The sequence below is a fragment of the Lissotriton helveticus genome, chromosome 7, assembly GCF_964261635.1.
Source record: "Lissotriton helveticus chromosome 7, aLisHel1.1, whole genome shotgun sequence".
Taxonomy (NCBI): Eukaryota; Metazoa; Chordata; class Amphibia; order Caudata; family Salamandridae; genus Lissotriton; species Lissotriton helveticus.
In genome coordinates this window covers 1,537,533,817-1,537,558,894 of record NC_136068.1, presented here as the reverse complement: position 1 = coordinate 1,537,558,894, position 25,078 = coordinate 1,537,533,817, and the positions used below count along the sequence as shown (strand labels likewise).

Here is a 25,078-nt window from a genome sequence, read left to right as displayed (position 1 = left end):
AAAAGCGAAGACAGATTACACACATGGTTTATTCCATGGAAAACGTTGGATACTTCACATGCTCGAAGAAACAATCTGACTTGTCAAATATCAGAAGTTGAGAAAAAGTTTATAGGGCAGGTAGATACTAGATACAGGAGGCAGAAGATTTTGAAGGCATCAGGACAATGGGAAACAGATTGGACCAAGGAGGAAAGGGCACATCAAAGAAAAGGTAGTATTGGTCCAATTGCTTTGGATAAGGAGAAACGGGGGAAACTGTGCATACACAGGAGTTACTCCTATTATGAGAATTTTTATGTAGGTCAAGTCAATTGTGAACATGCCTTTCAATTGGAGTACTATTCTAAGGACTTTTTGAAGGGGATGCAAGCAATTCCAAATGTATATTTTGTATATGGAAGAAATGCCTATGTGAAGCTACCAGATAATTGGTACGGATCATGCTATCTGGCTGTTGTCTTCCCTAAAATATATCATGTTGAGAATTTAGACACGCCAAAGAAAGAAATACCAACTAGATGGAAGCGAGGGCTGGGTGCAGCAGAAGTAGTTGGAAATGTACTCGGTGCTGCATTCCCTTTCTTAGGACTGATATTGAATGACATTAAGATCAGGAGGTTAGCTACAGTCGTAGATAGGCTATCTGCCAGTACTGCAAGATCATTGATGTTGATAGAAGGGGAGATGCAATCGATTAGGGCAATGGTTCTTCAGAACCGACTTGCTTTAGACGTCCTGTTAGCTAAAGAGGGAGGAGTCTGTAAGGCTTTGAAGGTCCAGGAATGCTGCACTTACATTCCAGACAATTCAAAACCTCTAGAGAAGTATATACGAAACATCACTGCCATACACTACGAAATTGAGGATCTGGCAAAAGTAAATGTGTGGGAAAAAGTAGGTCATGGAATGGGTAAAGTTGGAGGTTGGTTTGCCAACTTAGGAAAGGGTATCGTTTGGTACATACTGAAACCCATCATCATAATTGTGATTTGCGTAATCACTTTGTGGGGATTGGTGCGTTTGTATCAGTGGTATAGAGCAAATAGGTTGCAGAGAGCTATGAGGAAACAGGAAGAAGAGTTGACAGCGATGCAGGACACTCAATACAAGAGTTTGAAAGCATTAGAGAGTATGAAAAGAAGTGGCACAGCCATGACTTCACTTTGAAGGGTTCTACATTTTTCGTGTCTTGATGGTGATGACCCCAGAAGGTCATCAAAGGGGGGACTGAGAGAGCACAAGTTTGAAAAAAATGTATAAGTGCACCATATTTACAAGCACGTAGTTAGTTAACATGTACTTTGCACCAGAGTGTTTATATTTAGAAGTGAAATACACCGAGTGTCTTATATTCAGTGGTGAAATGCATAGAATGTTTAAGTAGAGTAACAATAATCATAACTGTGTGAGACTAATGTAGAAATGTTTGGGATGAATATGAAAACCTCATGTTCTCATGTTAAAGGAATCATGTTAGAGTTGAATAGAACTCTGAAAATCCAGTATAATGTGTAGGCCTCATGGCAATTCACAGCAAATCTAAACGTGCTGCTAAAAAAATGTGAGATGGGGTTGACGTGGTTCTTCCAAATGTATTATCGAACTAAGTTTGAAATATATGCTTTATAGATGTGTTGTTTTAGAAACGTATGCTAGTTAAGAATGCTGTTTAAATCAAGTAAAATGTTTTCAGAGTGCAGGGACCCGCTTCATGTAAATCAAGTAGGCCTGAACTGATAGTGATGTCTCTTTGATGTGCCATGTGCTCGTTAGAGGAGAAGTCGAGAGGTGTCAAGTACAGAGCTTCGCTTATATTTTATGACCTATAGATATGGTGGAGTCTGGAATTTGAGGCCCACTGCAGGACGAGCTGTATGCAGGTGCGAGGGTCCTAATCAGCTCGAATGAAAGGGACTTTGTTCAGTGGCGCCTTGCGCAGGCCTGTAGGAGTTTCCAGGAATTTCAGGGGGTATCAGCGCACTGGAGAAGAAGCCTGGGAACCAAGGTCAACTTTAACGAGGGTCTTCAAGAGTACCATCATGGAGTTTGCCGCGCAAAGATGTACCACGTGAGGGGCGTCCCAAGGGGCGTTTCTATTGGAAATGTGATTTGGTATTAGGGAAAGCGACCCGGGAGGAGAGCAGAGCAGATGATTTTGGGAGCCTAAGGAAGTGGATGGGTAGGCAGATAGGCTGATCAGGAGAGACCCATTATCAGAGAAGAGACAAAGAGAAGTGCGTGATCTTCTTAGGAAGTCACCACGGCTGACACCTAGAGGGGTAAAGATCTTGCTAAGTAGGGATGTCACTTAGTATAGTGTAGGGATAGACTAACCTTAATTTTCTTTTCTGTAATGACTTTGAGGTTGCAACTTGTATCCATTTTGGCAACCCTTATGGTTTTTGAGCTTGTACTTATTATTCTGTTTTTCAGACTCAGACTATTCAAAAAGTTCATGTTCATAGTGATACCGATTTATCTTCTTAATCTCATTTTGAGAAGTTTGTATCTTCAGTTATCTTTGACTTTATATTAAATCTTTGAAACTTAAAATTTGGTCAGTGGTCATTTAGAGTGGTGTAAGTTCTTAAATTGATTGATCTATTGAAAGATTACCTTTTACTCAATGATAGGTACCAACGATTCAGTCGACATAGTTTGGGATTTGGTAAGGTAACTAGTAACCAGTAATCCCGCGTTAGCAAAGTTACTTTTAACAAAGTGTAAAACAGACTTTTTGACTTGCCTTCATAAGACGCCACGGATATAAATAATTGTAACTCCTACCGTAAAATTTCGTAGGCCATCCAAAATAACCTGACAATTAAATCTAAAAGTTGTCTCAAAGGTAAGTTAGGTTAGTTTGATACTCAGTGTAGTAAGTCACATGCAGCTTTGAAATCCCTACTGCACGAACAGAGGAGAGACCAGGAAGCAATAAAAAGGGCCAGAGCAGCACATAAATTGTCTATCAAAAAACGTAAAGAAGCCATCAGATCTGAATTGTGGCAGGCCCTTAAGCAAGCATCTGCTTTAAAGGATAAGAAAGGCTTTTGGAAGGCGGTGAATGCCCCATTCCTGGCCCCTAAAAATTCACCAAGTTTTGAAAATTTGACCAATTGGTGTCTCATTTCTCTAGCTTATATTGCAGTAATGCAAACTTTAATATTTGTGAGGCTCTTAGACCAGGCTACCTTCCAATTCGCATTGATTTTTATACGGATGAGGTGATGGGGGAAGATATGGGGTGCCTGGAATGGATACATTCCAGGCATTTATGCCCAGATATTTGTGCTCCTCCAGCCGTTGAAGAAATGTTAGTGGCGCCAGATTCCCCATGATCCCAAAATGTCATTTAAAGTTTTATTCTGTAATATGGTATTGTATACTTGATCATTTTGCAACCAATGCTGGTCACCTGATGCTCTTATTTTATTTTGTTAATAAAAAGATTTAAAAATAAAAAAACGGTGGAGGTGATCTTGGCGATTAATGCAAGTGTAGGTGAAAAAGCTCCAGGGCCAGGCAGTATACCAGTGGACCTTTATAAATCCTGTCCCTAACTCTGGGGCACATTTTTAACCTTCGTCCTAAGGGCGTGCTGTAGGCAAGGCTTTACCCCGACTTGGACAGAGTCCACTCTTGTCTCTATTTTTAAGAAAGGTGACCGCAACGGCCCGGCCTGTTACAGGCCTATTTCATTGTGGGATTCTCTAGTGAGTGTTGTTTTAAATAGACTGCAGTCATGGGCGGAGGATGCAGGTTTTATATCAGAAGTACAGTATGGATTTCGCCAAGGTTTAGGCACCGTGGAACAGAGCTTGAACCTGAGTTTCATAATGGGAAAATATACCCAGGCAAAAAAAGGGAGTCTCCTTTCATGTGCTTCGCTGACCTGAGCTCGGCGTTCTATTGCGTCAACCACCAGAAACGTTAGCGCATATTAGAGGATATGGGGTAAAAATACAATTAATCAATTGTTTAAAATAGTCCTACCTGGAGGCTCGGGCCAGGATCCGTTATGGTAGAACTGGTGAGCTTAGCGATAGCTTTTCTGTCAGAAAGGGCGTAAGGCAGGGGTGTGTCTTGGCCCCCCCTTCTCTTTACCCTCTACATAAACAGTCTTGGTGACACTCTATCTAGGGAATGCTCAGATTTACCTAGGCCAATTGCTACACTGTTTTATGCAGATGATGCAGTCCTGTTAGCCCGCACCCCGATTGGCCTACAAAAAATCGTGACTAGCTTTGCCTCTTATATGTTAAGTCTCGACCTCAACGTTAACATTTCCAAAACCTTTATTATGAAATGTAGCAAGCCCAGCTTCAAGTGTCGCAATATTTTTATAAGCAATGAAAAAGTAGAATTCGCTGATCACTTCTCATACCTGGGAATTGTCTTTCATAAATGGGGTTCTTTCCCAAAAGCCGTCAACTGTAGAAAATTGCTCTTCGCTAAAGCCATTGGTGCTTTGATTAATTTTGTCAGGAAATTGGGAAAGCACCCTATAAACGACATGCTGGTAATATACAAAGCTAAATGTATCCCAGTTGTTTTGTATGGAGCCAGCATCTGGGGCCATGTAAATGTGGAGCTTCTTCAGCAAGTTGAGAACGGGTTCCTGAGGTATCTCCTAGCTGTCCCAAATAGCATCGCTAGGTACATCTGTCAAGCTGAACTGGGGCTGTCGTACCTGTCTGATCCCATTAAAATCCAGCCAATTTTGTTGTGGCACAAGGTATGGACAGGTGCGACCACTGGTTTCGTTCAGGACGTTATCAGGGATTGTTTGAACCTGCAACAAGAAAAATGCATTCCCTGGCTTGCATACATTAAACATTTTATGTACGATTTAGATCACCCTGTGTTTTTTGATAACCCTGATAGCCTGTCTCTCATTACGAGGAGGGATCTAAAGGTATTAAGCATAAACCACTTGGAGTCGATTAGGCTATCCTCCAATATCATGAAAACGTCGGTCAGAGCTAACTAACCGCTCTTGAATCAGACGGGGATACAACCCTATTTACTATTTACCCTTGGTAACTATGACAGGATTTTATTGACACGCTTACTTTCAGGCAACTTCATTAATCTGGTCACTTTTCCCCAAATAAACGATTGGTCACGTTCTCTCTGTCCTTGTCCTTGCGATGATATATCTGTACAGTCAACAATCCACATTATATTTTTTTGTAAGTTTTACATTTTACTGAGGAAATGGTGGAGATTGCCCTATCTGAAATTGCAAGGCCTGAGACTTTATCGACCTGCCTTTATTAAGTTGCAATTCCTGGATGATGAAATTGTTACTGATCCCATTGTGAAATATTGGAAAGGGGTGGTCAGAACAAGGAAAACGATGCAAGGTCCGACCCCTGTTTAAATGATAACGATTTTTACCTAAGCTAGGGCTGTGTAATGATGTGAGACTATGGTTTTGATTCCAATTTTAACATATGCTACTTTTAAGATTTGTCCATAATTTTTTAATTGTTGTTACTGAATTTTAATTCTTAAGTTTATTCTTATGTTTGTACACATGTTGTTCTTGATATGTATTGTGCTTTTGTGATTTGATATTTTAAATCGAATAAAGCGTATCCTGACTTGATATCAAACACCCCTGACAAGTCTAAGATTAACATGGCTGGGGTTCCCCTTGTCTAGAGCTAGCTTGATTGTGTCAGTTACTTCTGTTAATGCTGATTTCGTGCTATGTGATGCACAGAAACCCGACTGGGAGAGGTCTAGCAGTTTATTCAATTCTAAATAGTCTGTCAATTGGTTATTCTCTAGTACTTCTATGATTTTGGCTAAGAAGGGAATTAGTCTGTAGTTCTGCAGACCTGAGGTCGGCCCAAGATTTTTTAAGATTCAGTCCGATTCGAGCAGTCTTCTATTTCTGCGGAAGAGTAGCCGTCTTTTAAAGAGAGGTTACAGATGTCTGTAATAGATGCAGTTAGGACCGAGGCCACAGATGTAATAACATGTGGGTGGGCCAGATCCAGAGGGGAGCCTGCTTTAATCCTAGTAGGGCCTGCACTTGGTCAGGAGTAATTGAATTAAAATATTCTAATGAGAAAGGGATGGGATCTGAATTGTCTACAATAAAAACTGAGGGGCTCGATGACACATTGTTACTGAATGAACTATAGATTGTATTAATCTTCTGTTAGAAATGATCTGCAAGATCATCACAAAGCTTTTGAGATGATGAAGTGGAAGACTGTTTACCCTAGTGTTAGTAAATTATTTTAGATTCTTAAACAGCTTTTTTGAGGCGTTGTTTGCTGCACTAAGTCTGTCCCCTAAGTGGTATCTTCTAGCAGTATTACAATTTTTTAAATATGTTCTGAATGCGGTTTTATAGGTTTGTTTATCTTCTTCCAGTTTAGATTTCCTCCATCTCCATTCCCATTTTCTGAAAGTGGATTTTTCTTTCTTAAGGGGTTTGGTGTACCTTGGTGCTGGAGTATTTTTTTTAATGAATCTTACATACTATTAGAGGAGCAATGCTGTCAAAGACCTTTACAAGTGAATCTTCCAGTGCTACTATGGCTGGCTCGCTATCAATGAAGTCCAATATGACCGGTGGATTGAAGGTGTTGTTTGTACAAAGAATACGGGGGCAAATCATCAAGGGCCTTATCTCCAATAAAATATTCCCCCATTTACAAGGCGGTGCTAACATGCATTAGTGCATGTTAGCAGCCGTTTTCCCGACGCCTCGTTTCACATCTCTAATGAGATGCAAAGTAGGTGTTTCCTCCCAAAACAACATGGGAATCACCGCCAACGGCACTTCTCCCTATTATCAAGCTGGCCCAGGATATCAATACCGACATGAAAATCCGCGCTAACCGCGGATATCGCCGTAAGCTAACGTCTGCAAAAATCCAGACTGAGCTATACATATAATGGGAGGTGTATTCTATGGCTGAATCCACATCTCCCTATCATCAAGGTTTTCCCTATCACTGTAGGATTATCGCTAGATTTTCAGCGATATTCCTGCATTTCGCCGCTATTGCTGTAATATTTATCGCCTTGGAGAAACACATTGTTAATAACGCGCTATTCGGGCGATAAATTCCAGCGATAGGCGGCAATAAATGTAATAGCGCTGAGCGCGATTTTGGTTATCTCCGTTTGTAGTTAATATGCCCCACGGTTTAAAAAAAAAGGCAGTTTTATGAACATATATTTTTAAGCCCTAAAAAGTATTACATTAAGGGCATCGTTATGGGGGCAACTTAATTCCGACAGTAGTCATCAGTCTCATTGGGATGATGAGATCCATTGGAACACTGCAGATCTGTACTTAAAGCCAGAGATTTCAGCTGCAGAAAACAGACAAAATCTCTGGGTACTAATCTGCGGGAGCATGGATTAATTTATTACCAGGAAATCAGACCTGGAACTGCCATTATCCATGGTAAATGCTCATTTTTTACTGGACCCTCAAGGTCAATTCGTACTGAGCTCGATTTTCAATGCACCTGAAGGTAACGTTATCCCCAATATCGGTAACTCTGTAGATGGAGAAATGCCAGCCATTTTACCAGAACTCTTGTTATGAGGGCCTGAGTGGTATATTATGGGCAACTGATAAGAAAGGATACACAGGTAACCTTTAGTAAATGAGAATACATCGAATAGAGACAGATAAGTACACAAAGTCACTATGGTGCCAAACAACTTTTGACCAATCTGCTGGAAACCCAATTAGCTATGGAGAAGTTCCTTCCTTCACTGTTCCTCCTTCTGTTCTATCGTGCACTTGTATAAGTACTCATTCAAACATGCATTCTGTTTGATAAAGTTTACTGCATTCATTAAAGTGTGGAAGATGAAGATATGCAAGCATGTTCTGCCTGTTTGAAAAAACTGATTTCCATATTTAATTTGTCTAACCATTCACAGTGGTCTGAAATTAACTAGTAAATGATGTTCCCTTTTTGGTACAAAAGAAGATTTTCTCAAAGTTGGCAAGAGGGGATGCCCACGTCTGGAAAATTCAAGGAAGTCGCTCTGCGTCCAGGTGCTGGATCACAATTGAAGAAATTGTGCTAACCTGGTTAGAGGATGGTAAGGATGTTCCAGTTACAAAGATTAGGAGCAACACCAGTGAAAAACCTTTTCACGCCATGCAACGTGTAAATCATTCATTTTCAGGTACGTCCTTCATGGTAAGACATCTATCCAAAGCTGTTCATTGGTGTATTGGGCATACCATTTTGTGATGTCAAGTTCAGCAGCAATGCCCCTTAAGTTCAGTACATTGCATGTGACAGAAGGGTGTATTCTTGAGTTTAGGTATTTCAGTATAAACTACCCTCGACTGGGATGAAGTACCAAGAATGGATCGGCAAATGAATGTATAACTGGATAGCTGGATGGATAAATAGAAAGAGGGATACACATTCAGGTGGACTGATGTATAGACAGGCAGATGGACAAAAAGATTGTTGGTTTAAGAATGGATTCAAGTGTTTTGAATAGCTGAACTGATTAGTACATCATTTCTTTATGATCACATGGCTACTGAATTCTGCAGATGCTCTAGAATGCTTTTTTTTTTTATTTAACAAGAATGACAGACAATTCACTCACGTGCTGGTAATCCCATTACATCATATATTATTGCTGACGTATGTAAAATCAGTTCAGGCAAAGGTATACTTTACATAATTCGTGCTCCATTCCCAGTCCTCCTCATTTCTAACTCTACCATTGGTGACACACATGTATCTCCTTTGTACAGATTCCATTTTGACCACTTCCTGTCCCATTTCTTCAGGCACCCCCTAGCGATAAATACTTCCTTCTCGGCTATCATACATTTATCCATTTCCCTATTGCACACTGCCACTTGCGGTGGCTTGACTCCACCACATTCCCTGGCGATTTCTCGTTTAAATAGTGTGAAGCCCAACGTCACCAATTGCTGTTCCAATTAAGTTAGATCTGTCGCCGCCCAGATGTTAAGCAGGCCCAACCTCGGAGTCGGGGTAATCCCCTTCCCTAGGGCAGAGTGTATATGTGTTGTGATTCGACCCCATCGGCTTTGTATTGCTGGGCAGTCCCATACCATGTGATAGAAGGTGGCAGGTTGCCCACAGCCCTTGAAGCAGTGATCATCAGTTTTGGTCCCTATCCTTGCCAGAGTGATTCCAGTCATATATGATCGATGAAAAACACGAAGTTGAACAAGGCGGTACCTAAGTGTGATGGCAGCCTCCCTGGAAGACATTAGTGCCTGCCTCCAGTCCTCATCCTCAATGACCCCCAAATCACCCTCCCATTTCTCCTTCAGTTGTCTAAGTGAGTCTGGTAAATTATTATTAAGCTTCCTGTAAGTGAGGTAGATCGCTTTAGTGTGCAGTTGTCCATCCAACAGACGATCCATTAGTGGAGAGGACTCCGGTATGTCGCCCCAGCTAGGGAAAGCCGCCATCAAAGCATGTCTTATTTGCAAATAGCGGAAGATTTCGGTTGGCGCTAAGTGGTAAGTCTTCTGCAACTCTTCAAACCGAAGTATCTTACCCTTCTTAATCAGATCTCCTACAGTCAAAATACCGATCATGTCCCATTTGTCGAATCCCAGATTCTGACAGAGCATACCCAGCCTCTCTGAGTCTCGTCAACAATGGCGCTAGGTTGTGATCATAAAAAGGGTCGGATCAGGCGTTATAAAGATGCCCAAATATCGAAAGCCGTCCTCCACAACTCGTGAGGCACAATCTTTCGGAAGACGTGGGACATTTCCATGCAGGACATACAATACTGATTTGCTCCAATTGATAGCATAACCGGAAATTAGTAAAGATATCAAGGACCACGAGGATAGATCTATAGGGTTTTGTCAGATAGAGTACTATATTGTCCACCTCCATCTGGGTGACGTTTTTCATCGCAGGCCTGTCAGGACAATTTCTTTTCCGATTTCCCATGGTATTCCAACCTTCCATCCAGTCCCAGACCGCATCTGGGGAGTCGAAGAACCAGGTTTTACCATCCGATTCTACTCTCAATTTCGCCGGGAAGAGCATTGCATATTTCACCTCCCTGTCTCTCAACTCGCGCTTCACCACTTGAAAACTCCTCCTTTGTGCTTGCACCTTAGCAGTGAAGTCAGGAAAGAAAGTTACTTCGTAGTTATCTATTTTCAGCGGGGGGCCGGACCTAGACGTTTGTAGTATTATGTCCCTGTCGCGATAATTAAACACTTGGCTTGGGACGTCCTCCTGGTACTCTATGGGCCCTTTCTATAGAAAAATAACTGGACAACTTCTTGGGCTTCAGGTGTTTTGTGATAAGGTCCTCCACGAACAGGTCTGCAGCCGGCCCCTCTGTCCGGTCCGGAACACCTAGGATTCGAATGTTGTTGCGGCGGGCCCTACCTTCATAATCATCCAGCTGTTGCGACATCCTGTCCTGATTCTTTTGCAGCTCCTGCACCTGACTCTGTAATTCCGAGGTATCTTCCTGCAGGGCAGTCGTCACCACCTTCAACTCTTTTACCTTCTCATCCATCTTTTTGAAGTCGGCTCGGAGCAGCAAGACCTCTACTGTGACTGAATCCACTGAGGCGCGCATTCCGCCTATAGCCGCCATAACTTTTCTGAATCATAACATCATGAAGGGTCGGTTCTGGTCCAGGTGCCAGAAGCGCTCCCGATCCGTCCCTGTCTTATTTCGGCGAGTCACCCTTTACTCCTCCTTTCGCCCAAGCGAATTTCGCCAGTTGTCTCTGGGCATTGGCCTTCGCCCCTTTGACGCCTGCCGCCATTTTGAGGGAGACTTCACTGACCCCCTGGGTGAAGGAGGACGCCAATCCACAGTAGTCCCTACTGCCTGGGTCTATAGACCACCTCTTCGTGGGCCGGCCGACACTCAACCACTTCCAGCGTCAGTATAGGTATATCTGTCTTCTGCCGTCCTGTATCTGGAGGTCGTAATCGCACCGGTTAGCAAGTTAGAGACTAAGAAAAGTACAGTCCGATAAAGCTACTCCATGAGGCCCACCCTTCTCTATGTGTTAGGAAATTAGCAGCAGAGGATCAGCCAAGTGTGTATCACAGCATCGTCAGTTGACACCACGAGCCATACAGGACGCTCCATACTGGCCCACGCGACTACTAGACTTAGGTTGGACAGGAAAGGGCCACTCGCTCCCCCAGTAGTTCCGGTGAGCAGAGGATAGGCGAATTTGTGGCCAGGGCATCAGGAAAAGTAGGTCCAATACGGGCTCAGTTTGGTAATAAAATGCCGCACAATTGAGAATCAGTCAGGGCATCATGGAACCACCAGCTCAGGCCAGTTTGCAGACCATCAAGATCCCGGCTCAGGCCCTTCGAGCTTCAAAAGTCATGTCCTGCAGTGAGTTATGTAACTCTTGATCGTTAGAAAGGGAGGAATGGGGGAAGCATGGGGGACGAGGTCTATCACGACTGCCTCCCGTGTCCACAGCACTCACAGACCCTTATGCGACCTCAAATCGGTATGCAAGCCTCCCCTTGATCTCCAGAGTCTCTGCCAGAGGCCCAAAAGCCGGGGTCTCAATGACTACCTCCTCCCAGTGTCATGTTATCTTTGGGTACAGGGTTTATAATGGCCTCAATGCCTCTGCCGCCGACTTCCCACTGCTATCCTGACTCCCCAATGTGACCTAAAAGAAGGGGGCGTGGGCCTCACTCCAGAGCCCAGGGTATTATACAATATCTTCAGGTGTATACCCTTACTAATGTCCAGCTGCCTGTGAAGTAGTATTATTGCAGGGTCTCACCTCCACTGTAGCTGTGTTTATTGTCGGCACTCTACCTACATGTAGGGCATGCGGCGGCAGAATCACGGCACTGTATTGTGCTCGCCTGGGCCGCCGCAGTCCCATCCGCCACCCTGCTGGATAACTGTTCATGCGGCGATAAGGCTTCAAAGCCAGGGTCTCCATTTCACTCAGTCCCCGGCGCCACGGCCCCTCCCGCTCTCGGCACAGCACGCGCGGGAGCTCTGCAGCGCTCCGGAGATCTCCGAGCTCCACCCTGGCTCACCTCCGGCTCCCGCCACCCGTTTGTAGTCTCTACGCGTTAGTGTAAAATTATGAATAATTAGTCCATTCGTTGTTGGTAACTTCATGTGAATTTATTGAAGATAGAAGTTACAGGAAATTAAGTATATAAATAAAGAACCCCACCAGGAGCAGTCTGAATGTCGCTCAGCCCTTAAAGCAACTGACTCAAACCTTACTAACATTCCAATTCCCAACGTTCTAAGACACACGTAACCAGGCTGAACATCACATTATATCATCTCTCTTTTTTTAATAATGAAAAGGAGAAACTGAGATGACAGGTTGAGCATCACATTACGTCATCTCTCTTTTTTTTAATAATAAAAGGAGAAACTGAGATGACAGGTTGAGCATCACATTACAGTTGGGAAGAGGGGGAACTGCCTCGTCTGGAAGATCACTCAGAAGCGGCTCGCGGCTCGTAGCGCGAGCTGATGCCGCCATCTTTCGCTGCTCTCCTCTCCCGGAATCGGCACGGAGCCTGGAGTCTTGCAGAGGGTGCAGTTCTCACAATTTACTTATCGCTATGAATGGGAGAGTGTCGGTAAGATTTCCCCCCAATTTTCGCCTTTCAACTCAGGTTCAGACGGCTGCAAGGGAGCAATATCGCCGTGGATGGACGCAAGCTTCTTAGGCAGCAGCCATCACTCTCGGCTGCTGGCCACGCCCCCCTAGAATGCTTTCTCAAGTCACAACACAAGTCACACAAAACACACACACAATGCAACTCTTTTCTTCAAAGCCTTTACAGACTTTATGATCCCTCAAATGTACAGCAAGGTGTGAAATATTCACCCAACACACAAAGGGGGATATTTATTATTATTATTATTTTGGCCAATGCAACAAATCAATGCAACACACATTTAAGGAGATATGGAGCATTTCTGCTCACTGTGTGTGCCTAGCGCAAGGGCAGGCACATTTGCACTATAGTGCAAAGAGGCCTGCTTTACAGGTGTTAAGGGATCCCTTTCTGCACATACACAATTCTTAGAGGTATAATTCTTTTTTAATGTGTGCTGCAGAAGGCAGCACGTATGGAAAAAGGAAGTAACAGAGAAAAATAAAGATATTTCTCCTTGTTATGCCTCTATGTAGAAGCGCACCATGTTGGCTTAAGCCCTGGTTCGCAGTCTTTGTAAATGTTAGTTTGCATCAAAATACATAGGTGGATACATGGGAATGCCCATGCTCCACCCATGTAACGCCTAACCAATGCAAAGCAAGCTAAGGCAGCGCTATGTGCTGTGTTACACTGTATTTACTAAACGATGCAAAGTGGCTTTGCATGGCTTAGTAAATGCCAAAAATGATTTTGCATCAGGGCTGCTCGACAAAAGGATGCAAACCCAATGCAAAATAATAGCAACTGTGGGCCAAAATCTGTAGAAAAAAAATCTGAAGCCTAATTTAAATCTCTAGCATTGCATGAACAATACCTAGTCCAAATCAAGACACATTCATATACCTAAACTATTAGAGAGATTTACAAGACAAATAGATATAACACTGAACTCTCTTGCTGATAAGGTTATAACATGAATAGGATTAACAAAAGACTTAATTTCACTGAGAAAAAACTTTTGAGTTTTAGGATTACCTTTTAGAAAGTATTGTTTTTAGTTGCGATTTGTGAATTATAGGAGGAGCACCAAATAAGCCAAATATAAAATCAATTGGTCACTTTGTTCCATTTACTTACTCAAGGACTACAACTCCAAGGAAGCACTGCTTCATTAAATAAAAGTGCAGGACCGGAAATGAGGTGTTCCAGTGAAAAGAAATCCTCCGGCAATCTTAACGCTAAACTTAAAAGCACATATCATGGGCCGGACTGGCAGTTCCGGGCACCGGGCAATCCCCCGGTAGCCTGGACGGGGTGGGGGCCGGTTTGGTGACAGAGGGCCTGTTTTGTTTCTGGGGCCGAATTGGACCCTGTCCCTGAGGCGTGACCGAGCAAACAACAAGCACAATCTGCATAAAATGCAGCTGCTAGTGATGGTGGTGCTGCTCGCACCGTCCGCGACCGTGTCTGTGATGTCATCCGATTTTATTTTATTTATTAAAAATCCACCTGTGACCTCTGACCTTGGCTGGGTGGCTGCACCGTGATGCGCCACGCGCAGTGACATCTACTCAGTCTGCGCGCCGCAGTACAGTCATTCAGCCTTGGGGTGGGGCCTGGAGTCAGCGCAAGCGCATTGGGGGTCACGCAATTAAAAGTGCGCGTGACTGCGCGGCAGAGACGACTGAAATTGAGGCTGGCCTGAAGCGGAGCCTGGAGACACCCCATAATGTAATTATTTCACTAGCCTGCCCCCTTGTCTGCCGCCCGGCACCCACAGCCCCCTGCATGAGCCTCCACCAGGCGCTTGCATTGAATTCATGGCCAGGCTCTGGGGGCATCGCGAGAATCGTGATTGGGCCGCAATTAAAAGCAAAAGCCATTAGGCCCCGGGCCGGGGCCTAACCAGGCTTAGGACTGCAAATGAATAAAAGTTTGAAGCAATGAACATGGGCAGCAAGTACTCTTCCTCCCATTGGTGCCCTGAGTCTTTTTTGTTGTGCTTAATGTTAGGTCTTTTTTCCCATCTTGATCAGGGTGGTGTCCTATAGTCTTTGGGGCTCTCTACTAGTTTGTGTGTATTTATATACCACCGTTCATTAAACTCAAGGGGGTCTCTGTAGCTGGTTAGCAATCACAGCAATCTCCTGAATATTGATTTCAAATATATCAGGAAAACATCTCCATCGTATAGAATATCCCGGAGATTGCTTAAAATGCTGTCATGTTATTTCAAATCAACCAAAAGATAGAGAATGCCATTGGCGTTTTGAACTGAAAGACTGCACATTGGACTCGGGGCATTCTGTTTCTGGCATGGATTCTGTGAAACGATTATCTCACATGTTATCTGACTGTACATAGTCACCTTGGATAGTTTATGGCACCTGCTTGTGGTCCTGTGTGTCTGGAATATGATAGCCTGAATGCCACAGGGATTTATGAGGCTCCTGTGAGATATCTTCCAGTGGGAAGCAGTGGCTAACAGTGCCTGCTTTTCTGGCAGATAATTTTGGCTCCTTATTGCGACTATTTGTAAGCAGCGACGCGGCAGCAAGTTTGCGTTAGTCTATAAGCAATGCTCAATCTTGTCAGCTCCCCAGCTTGCAGCCCAGCAGGATACTAACGTGGCTAGGGTGAATTGTACCATGAAGAGCATTTAAAAATGCAGGATGAGTCCAAGGGGAGCAGGGCAGAGGAGAGGATCTGCTAAGAGGGAATGCAGGGCCTACTGGAGAGAGAGAAATGAGAAGGGAAGCTGTGGTATCCTTCAAGAAGGAGGCAGAGAAAAGGATCATTTGTAGACAGTAATAAGTTAAAATGGATGAGTTTTGAAGCAGAAGAGGGAGTGCGAAAGTTAGATCAGTCACGAGAAGTAGCACAGAGGGGAGATGTAACGAGCTAAACTCAGAGGATGCGAGATATGCTGAGAGAGGAAGGCAAGGTCTTCGCTAGGCAGAGGGCATATCTGACCTTGAGAGAGGTGGGGGAAGTTGGAATCTGTTAAGAGGCAACGAGGGGGATCTTAGATCTGCTGACAGGGACAGGAACTAAGTGGGATGAAATGGAGAGAGAGAAGAACTCCTGGTGTCTGTTGTGGAGAGAAGCAGAGGCAAGGTGGCAGGAGGAAAATGCTGACTGATGGTGGCATCTTTTGGATCAGCTGATAGCAAAGGCAAACTGAAGACGGATCTGCTGACGTGAAAGGTGGGGTGAGAGTGGCATTTGTCAGCTGGAGAAGAGGGGTGAGAGTGGGAACTACGGAGAGAGAAGGGGCCATTTGCTCAAGGAAGGAAAGGAGAGGCAAATCTGCTTTTAGGAGGGTTTCAAGTGAGGAAAGATTATGCAATGCATGCAATATGCAGAGTGCAGTGTATTTAAATGGTTTGGCATATAATTTTAAGTTGTATATGTCCTGGAATAGGCAAGCCTGAATTGCTACCCTTGTTCTTTGTGTGATTCTTGAATTTTTCACAATCCCATGACTTCAGTGATGTAACATTGATGGCAGCACCCACACTCTGTTCAAGTGCCACTGGCCTGGGTGCTTTTGTGTGAATTGTTCATGCTTTCTGTCTAGGGTGCCATGTGAGACATTTCCATGCCTTCTGGCAGCCTGGATGCTTTGTGGGACGTTTCCGTGCTTTCTGGCCTGGGTGCTTATGTGTGCTATTTCTATAGTTTCTGGCCTCAGTGACCTGGAGGCTCTGTAGGAATGTCTGTGATTTATGACTGGGTATCCTGGTGATCCATAAGGTAACCATTTACTATGCTTTAAAAGTAAATACACTCTAATATGTAATGAAAAATGCTTTGTTTTGGCCTTTCTGTCTCCAAATTATTCTTGAGGGGACAACCCCCCAAACTCCCCCTAGTAGCTTGCTTGCTACACACCATGTGGGGGCTGGTCTCACTTTTACTTTGTTCTCCCTGATTCACTACTTGTGTCTATTTTTGGTGCTCTCTGAAAGAATGTCATTGGGTACATATAACTGGGTGGGTAACCTGGTGCTCTTGAAGGTCATCATCTATTATTTACTGTGCTTTGGAAGTTGATACAATTGAATATGTAATGATAAATGTGCTGTAAAATTCACCATTTTGGTCTGTCTTTTTCCAAAATTTTCTTGGGCGGAGAACCCTCCAACCCCCATAGTAGTGTTCGGGCTCGCTCGCTACGTGCCAGACAGGGGGAGGTCTAGCAACATTTGCCAGGGCTGCTTTCAGTTCCCAGTGCGGCCCTGCACATATCCCTAAAGTGCGTACATCCTAAGTGTGTATTCTAGTCTAGCTCAGTTTTCCCAAATTAAGAACTGGGATCTCCAAGGGATGTATGACGGTACAACGCGTGCTTTCACAACGCGTACCATTACCACGCAGGTTTTACAATGCAAGTCGTTACACCAACTTGCGTTGGGGGGCGCTGGATAGTAAATAGTTTAATTTACTATTCCAACTCCAGTCCCCGTGGATAGTAGGGAAGGTGTTGGATAGTAAATTAAACTATTCCCTATCGTACAGCGCCCTCCAGCGAAGTCGTTGTAAAACCTGCGTGGTAATGGTACCGCATTGTGAAAGTTTCGTTCTAAAGGATGTTTCCCTCTCCAAGTGCTTAAGACTATAACTGACCGCTTCAGAAGGAGGGGTATAATGTATCAGCAACTGAGATATACTACTTGATAGGATGCTTTGAGGAGATGACGAAGGATATTGAACTTGGACATGAGAAGTTTGTGATGGGAGAGGAAATCACGTTGTTGAGAGAACAGGTTTCGCTTTCGCATCTGATGTGTAACAAACCCAGAACCCTAAACCTAGAAAGTAAAGCCACCGTCCCCATACTATTCATTTCTACTTCTTGATGCTCCAGTACCCCCTTTACCGTATAAATGTCATACTACAACAGAAACAGTTTCTTCATTACATCAAGAATACAGTCCCACTTTTAAGTTGTAATTTTGATCTGTCCAAATAGATACGACTTGCAGAAGAGTCCACCCCAACCAGCATGCACCAAAAGATTGTGGGATGGAAGCATTGAAAGAAAGGTTCTTCTGCTCTGGCTACTGCGCACTCACAGGCCTCTGGTGGTGTTGGCTTTGAGTGTTTACTCCAGTTTACAACGGATGATCTTCTATCTCACCTTCAGCCATGGACTGTTCTTTTGGGAGAAACATCATCTACCCCACATCCGAAACAATGCATGCCATTACAACGTGGTAATTACAACAACCGCATTGTTACATCGCATGCCATTACAACGCAAACCGTTACAATGACTTGCTCTAGGGGGCTGAAGGTGTTGGATTTTAAATCCAATACCGTCCCTACTGTTGCACAGACTGGAATTGCAATAATAAATTATACGATTCCAACATCCAGCGCCCCCTACAGCAAGTCATTGTAATGACTTGCACTGTAATGCTATGCGATGTAACAACGCGGTCGTTGTAATGACTGTGTTTTAATGGCATGCGTTCTAAACGCATGCATTATAACGTGGCCTATTCTTCTTTCGGGAGCCATTAGGTTTCTGGTGATGGAGGAGATTGCCATGCATTTGTTGGGGTTATCAATTGAGCGTTTAATGGAAGAGTGTCCACACAATCACCTTAAGACTCTGGGGTTACCGGAATGCACACTTCTTCAAAAGAATGCTGTAAAGACTTCTGTCCATTGGCTGCTAGGGTTGAGGTTTGGTTTTCTGGAGGATACACTTGTCCTGCAAATCTGCTGATGTCCTTGACTCTGACGATTTGACAACATTAGTAAGTGTGGGGTAACAAGACACAATCATTCTCTGTTTGTCTGTGGGGGCTTTAAAGAAACCTTGCAGTCCCTACATGTGAGAAACTGTACTGACATGAAGCAAAAGTCAAAGCTTTTAGGTGCAGGGTTGTGTTGATTTCGATAATGGCGAAGTGTTTGAATTGGTATCAAATATAAATATTTACATGAGCTTTAGAAAAATACATCCGCCAGGTAAGTAAGTTTTATTATGGTTCAACACGGTATCTCATGATTCTGCTTTCGACCTCGTGGTTTATTATCACGTCCCTAAAACTCCAAGATGACTTTGTTGGACTATTATATACGTTACTCTTTGTGTATGGTTTATATGACACATTGATATTTAAGCTGGTATGTATGAAAAATATTTTAGTAACTGATAAATGTTTATTGAAAAGAAACATTTAAACACTTACCGCAGATGATTGTCCTTACTGTTTACATTTCATGAGATAAATATGATTAAGTAAAGAGTAATAATTAAGCTGAGATAAGTGTTAAAGTATTACCATTATTTAAAAGAATTATGTAACTCCATTATATTATGGGTTTGAGATCACTACTCTTTGCGCAATACCCATACTAAAAGGTATATATGCTTATGTATAATATTTAATATTATGTAATATTTTCGATATATATATATATATATATTTGTAGATATCACTTATTTGGATGATTTTCGTGCACAATATGCAGTGGTATAAACCCATATTTCACAAATATGATAGCGTGCTCTGTTACTGCATTTTAGTTCGCGACAGTGCTGAGTCATTCTGTAGAGCTTTACCATTGCCCATTGTTCAATCCATATTTTGTTCACAAAAGATAAACAAAACCTGACCTTTCTAATTCCATTCAGTGACCACTGTTAACTGCATCTTGCAATACACAGGTAAGCACGGTAAACTGTGTTTTTTTCTATTAAGTGCTACATTCTCAACTACATAATTAAGTATGTAGACCAAGTATTTATGCCTTCTTTTTGCTGCAACCGACGACGCAATAAATGCCAGTATTTCGCTTAGGGTATTCAACAAACATTTGCAATAAAACAAACATATTTTTTCAATCTCACTGCCAAAAAAACTAAGCATATAAGAGTTACTTAACTGGTAACTTGTAATATTGTTCATTATATTGTGTTACTATCTTGGGGTTCTGGGAACGTTTTCAAATGACTTGTTGCTCAGTCTCTTGGTTACCTATGTCACCAACACGCCTTGATGGCTGGCTAGCTATATATATCACATATTTACAAGGCCACCAAGATGGAAAATAAACCACAGTCTCTACATTTTGCAAAAGCTGATATTTTTGAATTACACAACTGAGTTGACAAAGAAGCTTTTAAAGTGAGGCAAAAAAACAGAACAATATTCTTCATGTTACCCATTTGGAAGGGGAATAGAACAGACAAAGCATAAGAAAGGAAAGAGAGAGAATTTCTGGTTCCATGGAGGAAGCTGAATAAGTCATGAGAGTACAAATTCTGCATCTGGATCCTGAGAGGTAGTCATCAACCAGTGGACGTGATCCTCATGTCAATGGCAAGAGTTGAAAGGAAGCTTTGTAGCTCCTCCGTGCAGCTCCATGGAGGTCTCAGTCCATTCAATGATATCTCCGGTGGCGTGGCTGGCACAGGTGGCCAAGTCAAATATCTCGCTCGGCGTGAGGGCATGACTCCACATGTTGAAGTCCGACATTTCGCCAACATAGGCTTGAGTGGCATCAAATCTTCCTCCAAGAGTATCCTGGTGAAAATCAGACAAAGTTAGAACTGGAAATATCAAGTGGCAAGAAACAGCCAATCTCAACTGCCAGCCAGTTGCAAGAAATGCAGTCCAGTTTATTGTGCTGGACATTTTATTTGCATTACCCTACTTGCAAAGGCTATTTGGAAAGCAAGCATTGGTGCAATAATTCAAAAATTTAACCTGACTAAGCAAAGTAAACTTTTCTATAAAAACGCTTTGGGCATCAGTTAGAATTTAGACAAATTTAGAGACACCAGTTATATCCCCAAAAGAGGTTTTGGTCTCACTGGTGGGAGTCACTTTGGATTAAAAAAGATTTTTTGCGGCATAGTTCAGCCATGCTGTGGTAACATGTACCAACTGTTGTCATAAATATGGGCAATTAACCTCTTTGCAGGGATGCACTTACAGAATCAACATGAATATTGCTCGAGTCTTTGGCGTGCTGGGAATTTTCTCTATTTTAAACTATTTCTCAGTGGGAGTCCCGTAGGTTGAATTGGTTTTCAGCGCAAAAGTGACGCCTCTCATCCTAAATTGGACATCATGACTGACGCCAATTTCAATGGCTTTAAGTTTACCAAATGTGTATTCCTGAAAGTGGAGCTGATGACAATACAGTATTTTGCTGCCTTCCAAAGGAGGTGGAATGATAAGGGGCAGAAATGCATTTGTTTTATTTTGACATATGTCCTACTGTACCATCAGCTCTTTAGTTCCACACAAGCATAGTTCTTTTAAATTTTGGACTTTGCTTTCACCAATAGGTCTGTACACTTGCAATAAAGCCATTTATTTATGATCGAAACAATTGTAGCCTCTAACACCTTTGACAGTGAATTGGTAAAGAAACATATTCCTGAAAAAAACTGAAAGCTTGGTATCTCTAAGAAACCCTAATCTGGAGGTCGAGCCTTCTCATACACCACTCTTAAAGCGTAGACAACCTCCCACTACAGATAAGAGCCTCCTCTTCTGACTGAGTTCTACAGGAAGCTGAATACCTGGCTTTTCAAGTAGTCTTATTAGTCTCAAGGTTTGGTTAGGCTAACAGAAGCTCAGCACCAAGATAACCTCCGGGGTGATAGTGTGCTCTTCTACAAATCTGCATAACATATCATTGTTTAACGCCTTGACCGCGGCATTGTTTCCGCCGCGGTGCGGGCGTTCTGAAGAGTGGGTGGGGCTGCATCGGCCGTTGGCTGACGGCAGCACTAGGGAGGTAGGTCTTCCGTCGGCCAACGGCAGACGGCAGTACGCAAGGGGTTAAAGATGATTTGTAATTAGTCTCAAAGTCACAACTCAATGGTAATACATTTTTACAACAGAGTGGTGATGCAGTTTTTTACCCTGTAATAAGAAAATTAGAGACCTAATTTAATAAAGTTATTGCAGGGTGTAAACCAGATTTGCCCACCACTGTGGCACACCCGCCGCCCAATAGGCTTTCAAATGGCCTAAGTATGGAGGTAGGAGTTTAGCAGTCTGTCGTAGTTTAAGCTAATTTAGAGTGTTCAAGGCTTGGAATATTTATGTATGTCTGCCTGTGGCATTCTACTGTATGCACTGGAATGGTTGTCCAGACCAGGCATGACACTGCGCAGAGAAATGTACCGATTCTTGGAGCTGGAAGTTGGCGTACTTATAGTATTTCATCTCTTCTTCTGGAGTTAGACCAAAAGCTCATTTGAGTCTCATGCTGAGTAGGGTGTCAACTTTGCGTGGCATAAGGCTGACAGAAGGCGTTTGAGTCAGTGTAGCAAGCGATAGCTCAAGCAGCTATCATGTCCCCTTTTGATGTTAATAAATAAACTGTGGTTACTGTGGATCCCAGTGCATTGGACATTTGGGGTTGTACTCTCTCAGCGGCATGGTGGCAAGGGGAAGACTGTTGCCTCTGCCTCTCATCCTCTATCCGTCCATGATAGGAACTATTCTTTTAATGAGCTGGAGGCAAGTGTGTAGCGTGTGGCACAGAATAATTTAGAACTTTTATTTGGGGGCCAAGAATGTTCTAGACACTCAGCACAAACACTTAGGTTTTTGAAGCCAGATGGCACATGCAAAGGTTCTTACAGGTTAGTGAGATTTGCAATAAGGCTTCATGAAATTGAATACATAGTTGGAATAATTGTTTGGTGGATTGCCTCTCTTGCTTATTGGATTCAAACAAAGTGAGGAGGATTTTGAGACTGAGAAAGTGGTTGTCAGATTTTATTGGGGGATTGCAGGAAGCTATGTTTAGAGATGAGTGAGTTGCTTGCATAAACAAAGATGAAGTGTTGAAGGTCATTGTGGAGGAACTTCAGAAAGGAGTTAGAAATAAGAGCTGCATACCATGACATTCTAGGCCATATTTTAAAGTAATGGATGAACTTACAATTTGTGACATCTAGGTGTCGAATCCAGCTGATAGTTTTGTATCACCCAACTATATGAGTAAAAGGTTAATTAGACTGGCAAATAAGTGCCATTTATGCCAAACAATGTCAACATAAAATGTCTCAAGGAAAGGTTTTGGTGGCTAAGCTTAAAGACACAGGTAAGAAGAGGGCAGCAAATGAAAAAGAGGGAGAAGAGCCTGAAAGTTGGGGCATTGCCAGCATGTTATGACCCAGGTGCACCGTGGGTCAAGGTTTGTTTAATAGTGCAGAAGAGGAGCAGATTCAGTAAAATACACAACATGCTCTAAAATTCTCTTAAATTCCACTCCAAATACACATTTCAGGTCAGGAACTTCTAAGATGCCTTCCGTCGTGGGCACGTGTGAATGTATTCTCAAACTTTGTAATGCTTATTTGAACACCAGAACTCCATGGACATTAGAAGCCCTGTGGCAAGTAAGCATTTAGTTTCGTTACCAAGGTCACTTCTTGAATATACCATTCATGGATCCCTTGTAGATTCAGAAATGCTACACTCTCAGCTGATCATGTGATTCAGCTAGGTGACCTGATTTAAATGTTCATTATTATCACCCAAACCTGACTTTTTGCCACAAATAATGCTACCCTAGATTCTGTAGGTTCCACACATTATGCCATTATTTGCCTTGTTGATGATGACTGGCTTGGGTCACTATTATCCATACGAAATGACTGTATTTTAGGGTAGCTACTCTTTTCAACTTGGCAGAGGTTCTAGAAGTGCCGCTGCAATGCTGCTTACTCCTAAACATTCACTTAAATACCTTCTTTTCAAACTCCTGAAAACAATAGTATATTTGTTGATAGCTTTTACAGTACAATCATGATAATGTGCTCTTTAGTCAAAACACAGCATAATATAATTTTCTGCACTTTCACCTTCCTGTAATTTGTTGAATCCTCAAACAGACGCAACTAAAGATTTTTAGTTCATAAAAAAGCTTTTCTCACTGAAGTGCTCTAAAATCCCTTCACCTTCTCAGGTGCACTGTAACTGTGTGACTGCTTTTTAAAAGTATGGCCAAATAATTGGCAATATATAAGAGACAGATAAACCTGACATGCGCTGCAATGCTTCTTCTTCTATCCATAATGGTATAAATACACTGAATACAGGATCTGACCATGAAATTACATCTGTTGATTTGCCGCCTACCTTCGCTTTCCCCTTGACATTGAAGGATGATGCTGCTTGTAAGTGAGTCAGGTGAAAAGAAGAGATCTAAGTTACGTCCACTCTTCTTTTGGGTGTTCCACTGATTCCCTGGCCTCCTATGTCTACCATTATCAATCAGACTTTTCCAGAAGGAGCTGTTATTAGATCTTTGAACAGTTTATAGTGTCTCACCTTCTTAAAAACTCTCCCTTGGACACATTAGTCCCTTGCAGATACAGAACTATTGTTTGGCGTCTTGCAATCAGTAAGTTCCTTGAAAAAGTGACTATGCTATAGCTTAAGGACGTTTTGGTATAATGTTAAGTTCCATGTTGGGACTATCGTTAATGTTATCTGTTAGAATGTTGGGTGGAATCTCAAGTAGTTAAGACATTTGTTGGCCAGGGAAAAAATACCTCATGTAGTTGCCATTGTTAAATAAAGGAATTTCTACCTAACCCTGCTGTTTGGTGGGAACACTTTTTGGCGATGAGTTGGCCAGCCTTCAGGATGAGCAACTACAAAGTGATGGCAATGGTCCACAGCCTTTGAGCCTTTGCGTGATTGACACTTTTCAGAGCAACTTCACCAGACCCATCAGTGCAGCCTATATTTTTGGTGGAATAACCTGGGGATAATTAACTTAGATCTTGGGCTGCGGTGTCATTATCTAGGGACTTGTGTTAGGCCCAAGCAACTGTCTCTTAAAGCTTGTGATGGAGAAAAGAAGCACAAAATCAGTAGATTTAGCGGGCTATATGTATGTATGTACACAGTATCTCTATATCACGAACCTAGCCAAAAGGCAGCAAAGCGGCTTTACATAGTCAGAGGCATACATAAAGTCAATGAGTAATACAAGAGAGTACTAGATAGTGGATGGATAAGCCACTGTGTTCTAGTTCTTCAAAGAGGTGAGTCCAACTCTTTCCTAAAATGAAGCAGCATTTGGGCGTTATTAATGGATCAAGATCTTGTCCAGATCCTGGATGCGTAGATGGAAAGGGCCTGCTGTCTTGTTTTTTCTTTTTTACACTTCATAGTCTGAAGTCTGATGGCTGTGGGTGTACAGAGAACGGATATATGATGATACCACGCATACTTTTAGCACGCAGACCATTACCACGCAATTTTTACAACGCAGGACCCTTTACCACGAATACCTTTACAACGCAATACACTACAACGCAGGTACTATTACAACGCATACCATTACAACGTAAGTATAGGTAAGTATATAATATGTTAAAATAATGTAATTATTATTAATATTTTTTTTAATTAATAATTTATTATTTTAAT

General features: G+C 42.6%; 1 protein-coding gene across 1 annotated transcript in view; it reads right to left on the bottom strand.

The window, feature by feature from the left end:
- Positions 1-18,632: 18,632 nt before the first annotated feature.
- Positions 18,633-25,078, bottom strand: part of LOC144767525 (neuronal pentraxin-2-like) — a 150,791-nt gene continuing 144,345 nt past the window's right edge. Inside the window, exon 5 of the mRNA XM_078650950.1 lies at positions 18,633-20,191. Within this exon, the coding sequence (XP_078507076.1) occupies positions 19,982-20,191 (210 nt within the window). The 3' untranslated portion in view covers positions 18,633-19,981. The remainder of the gene's footprint in view (positions 20,192-25,078) is intronic.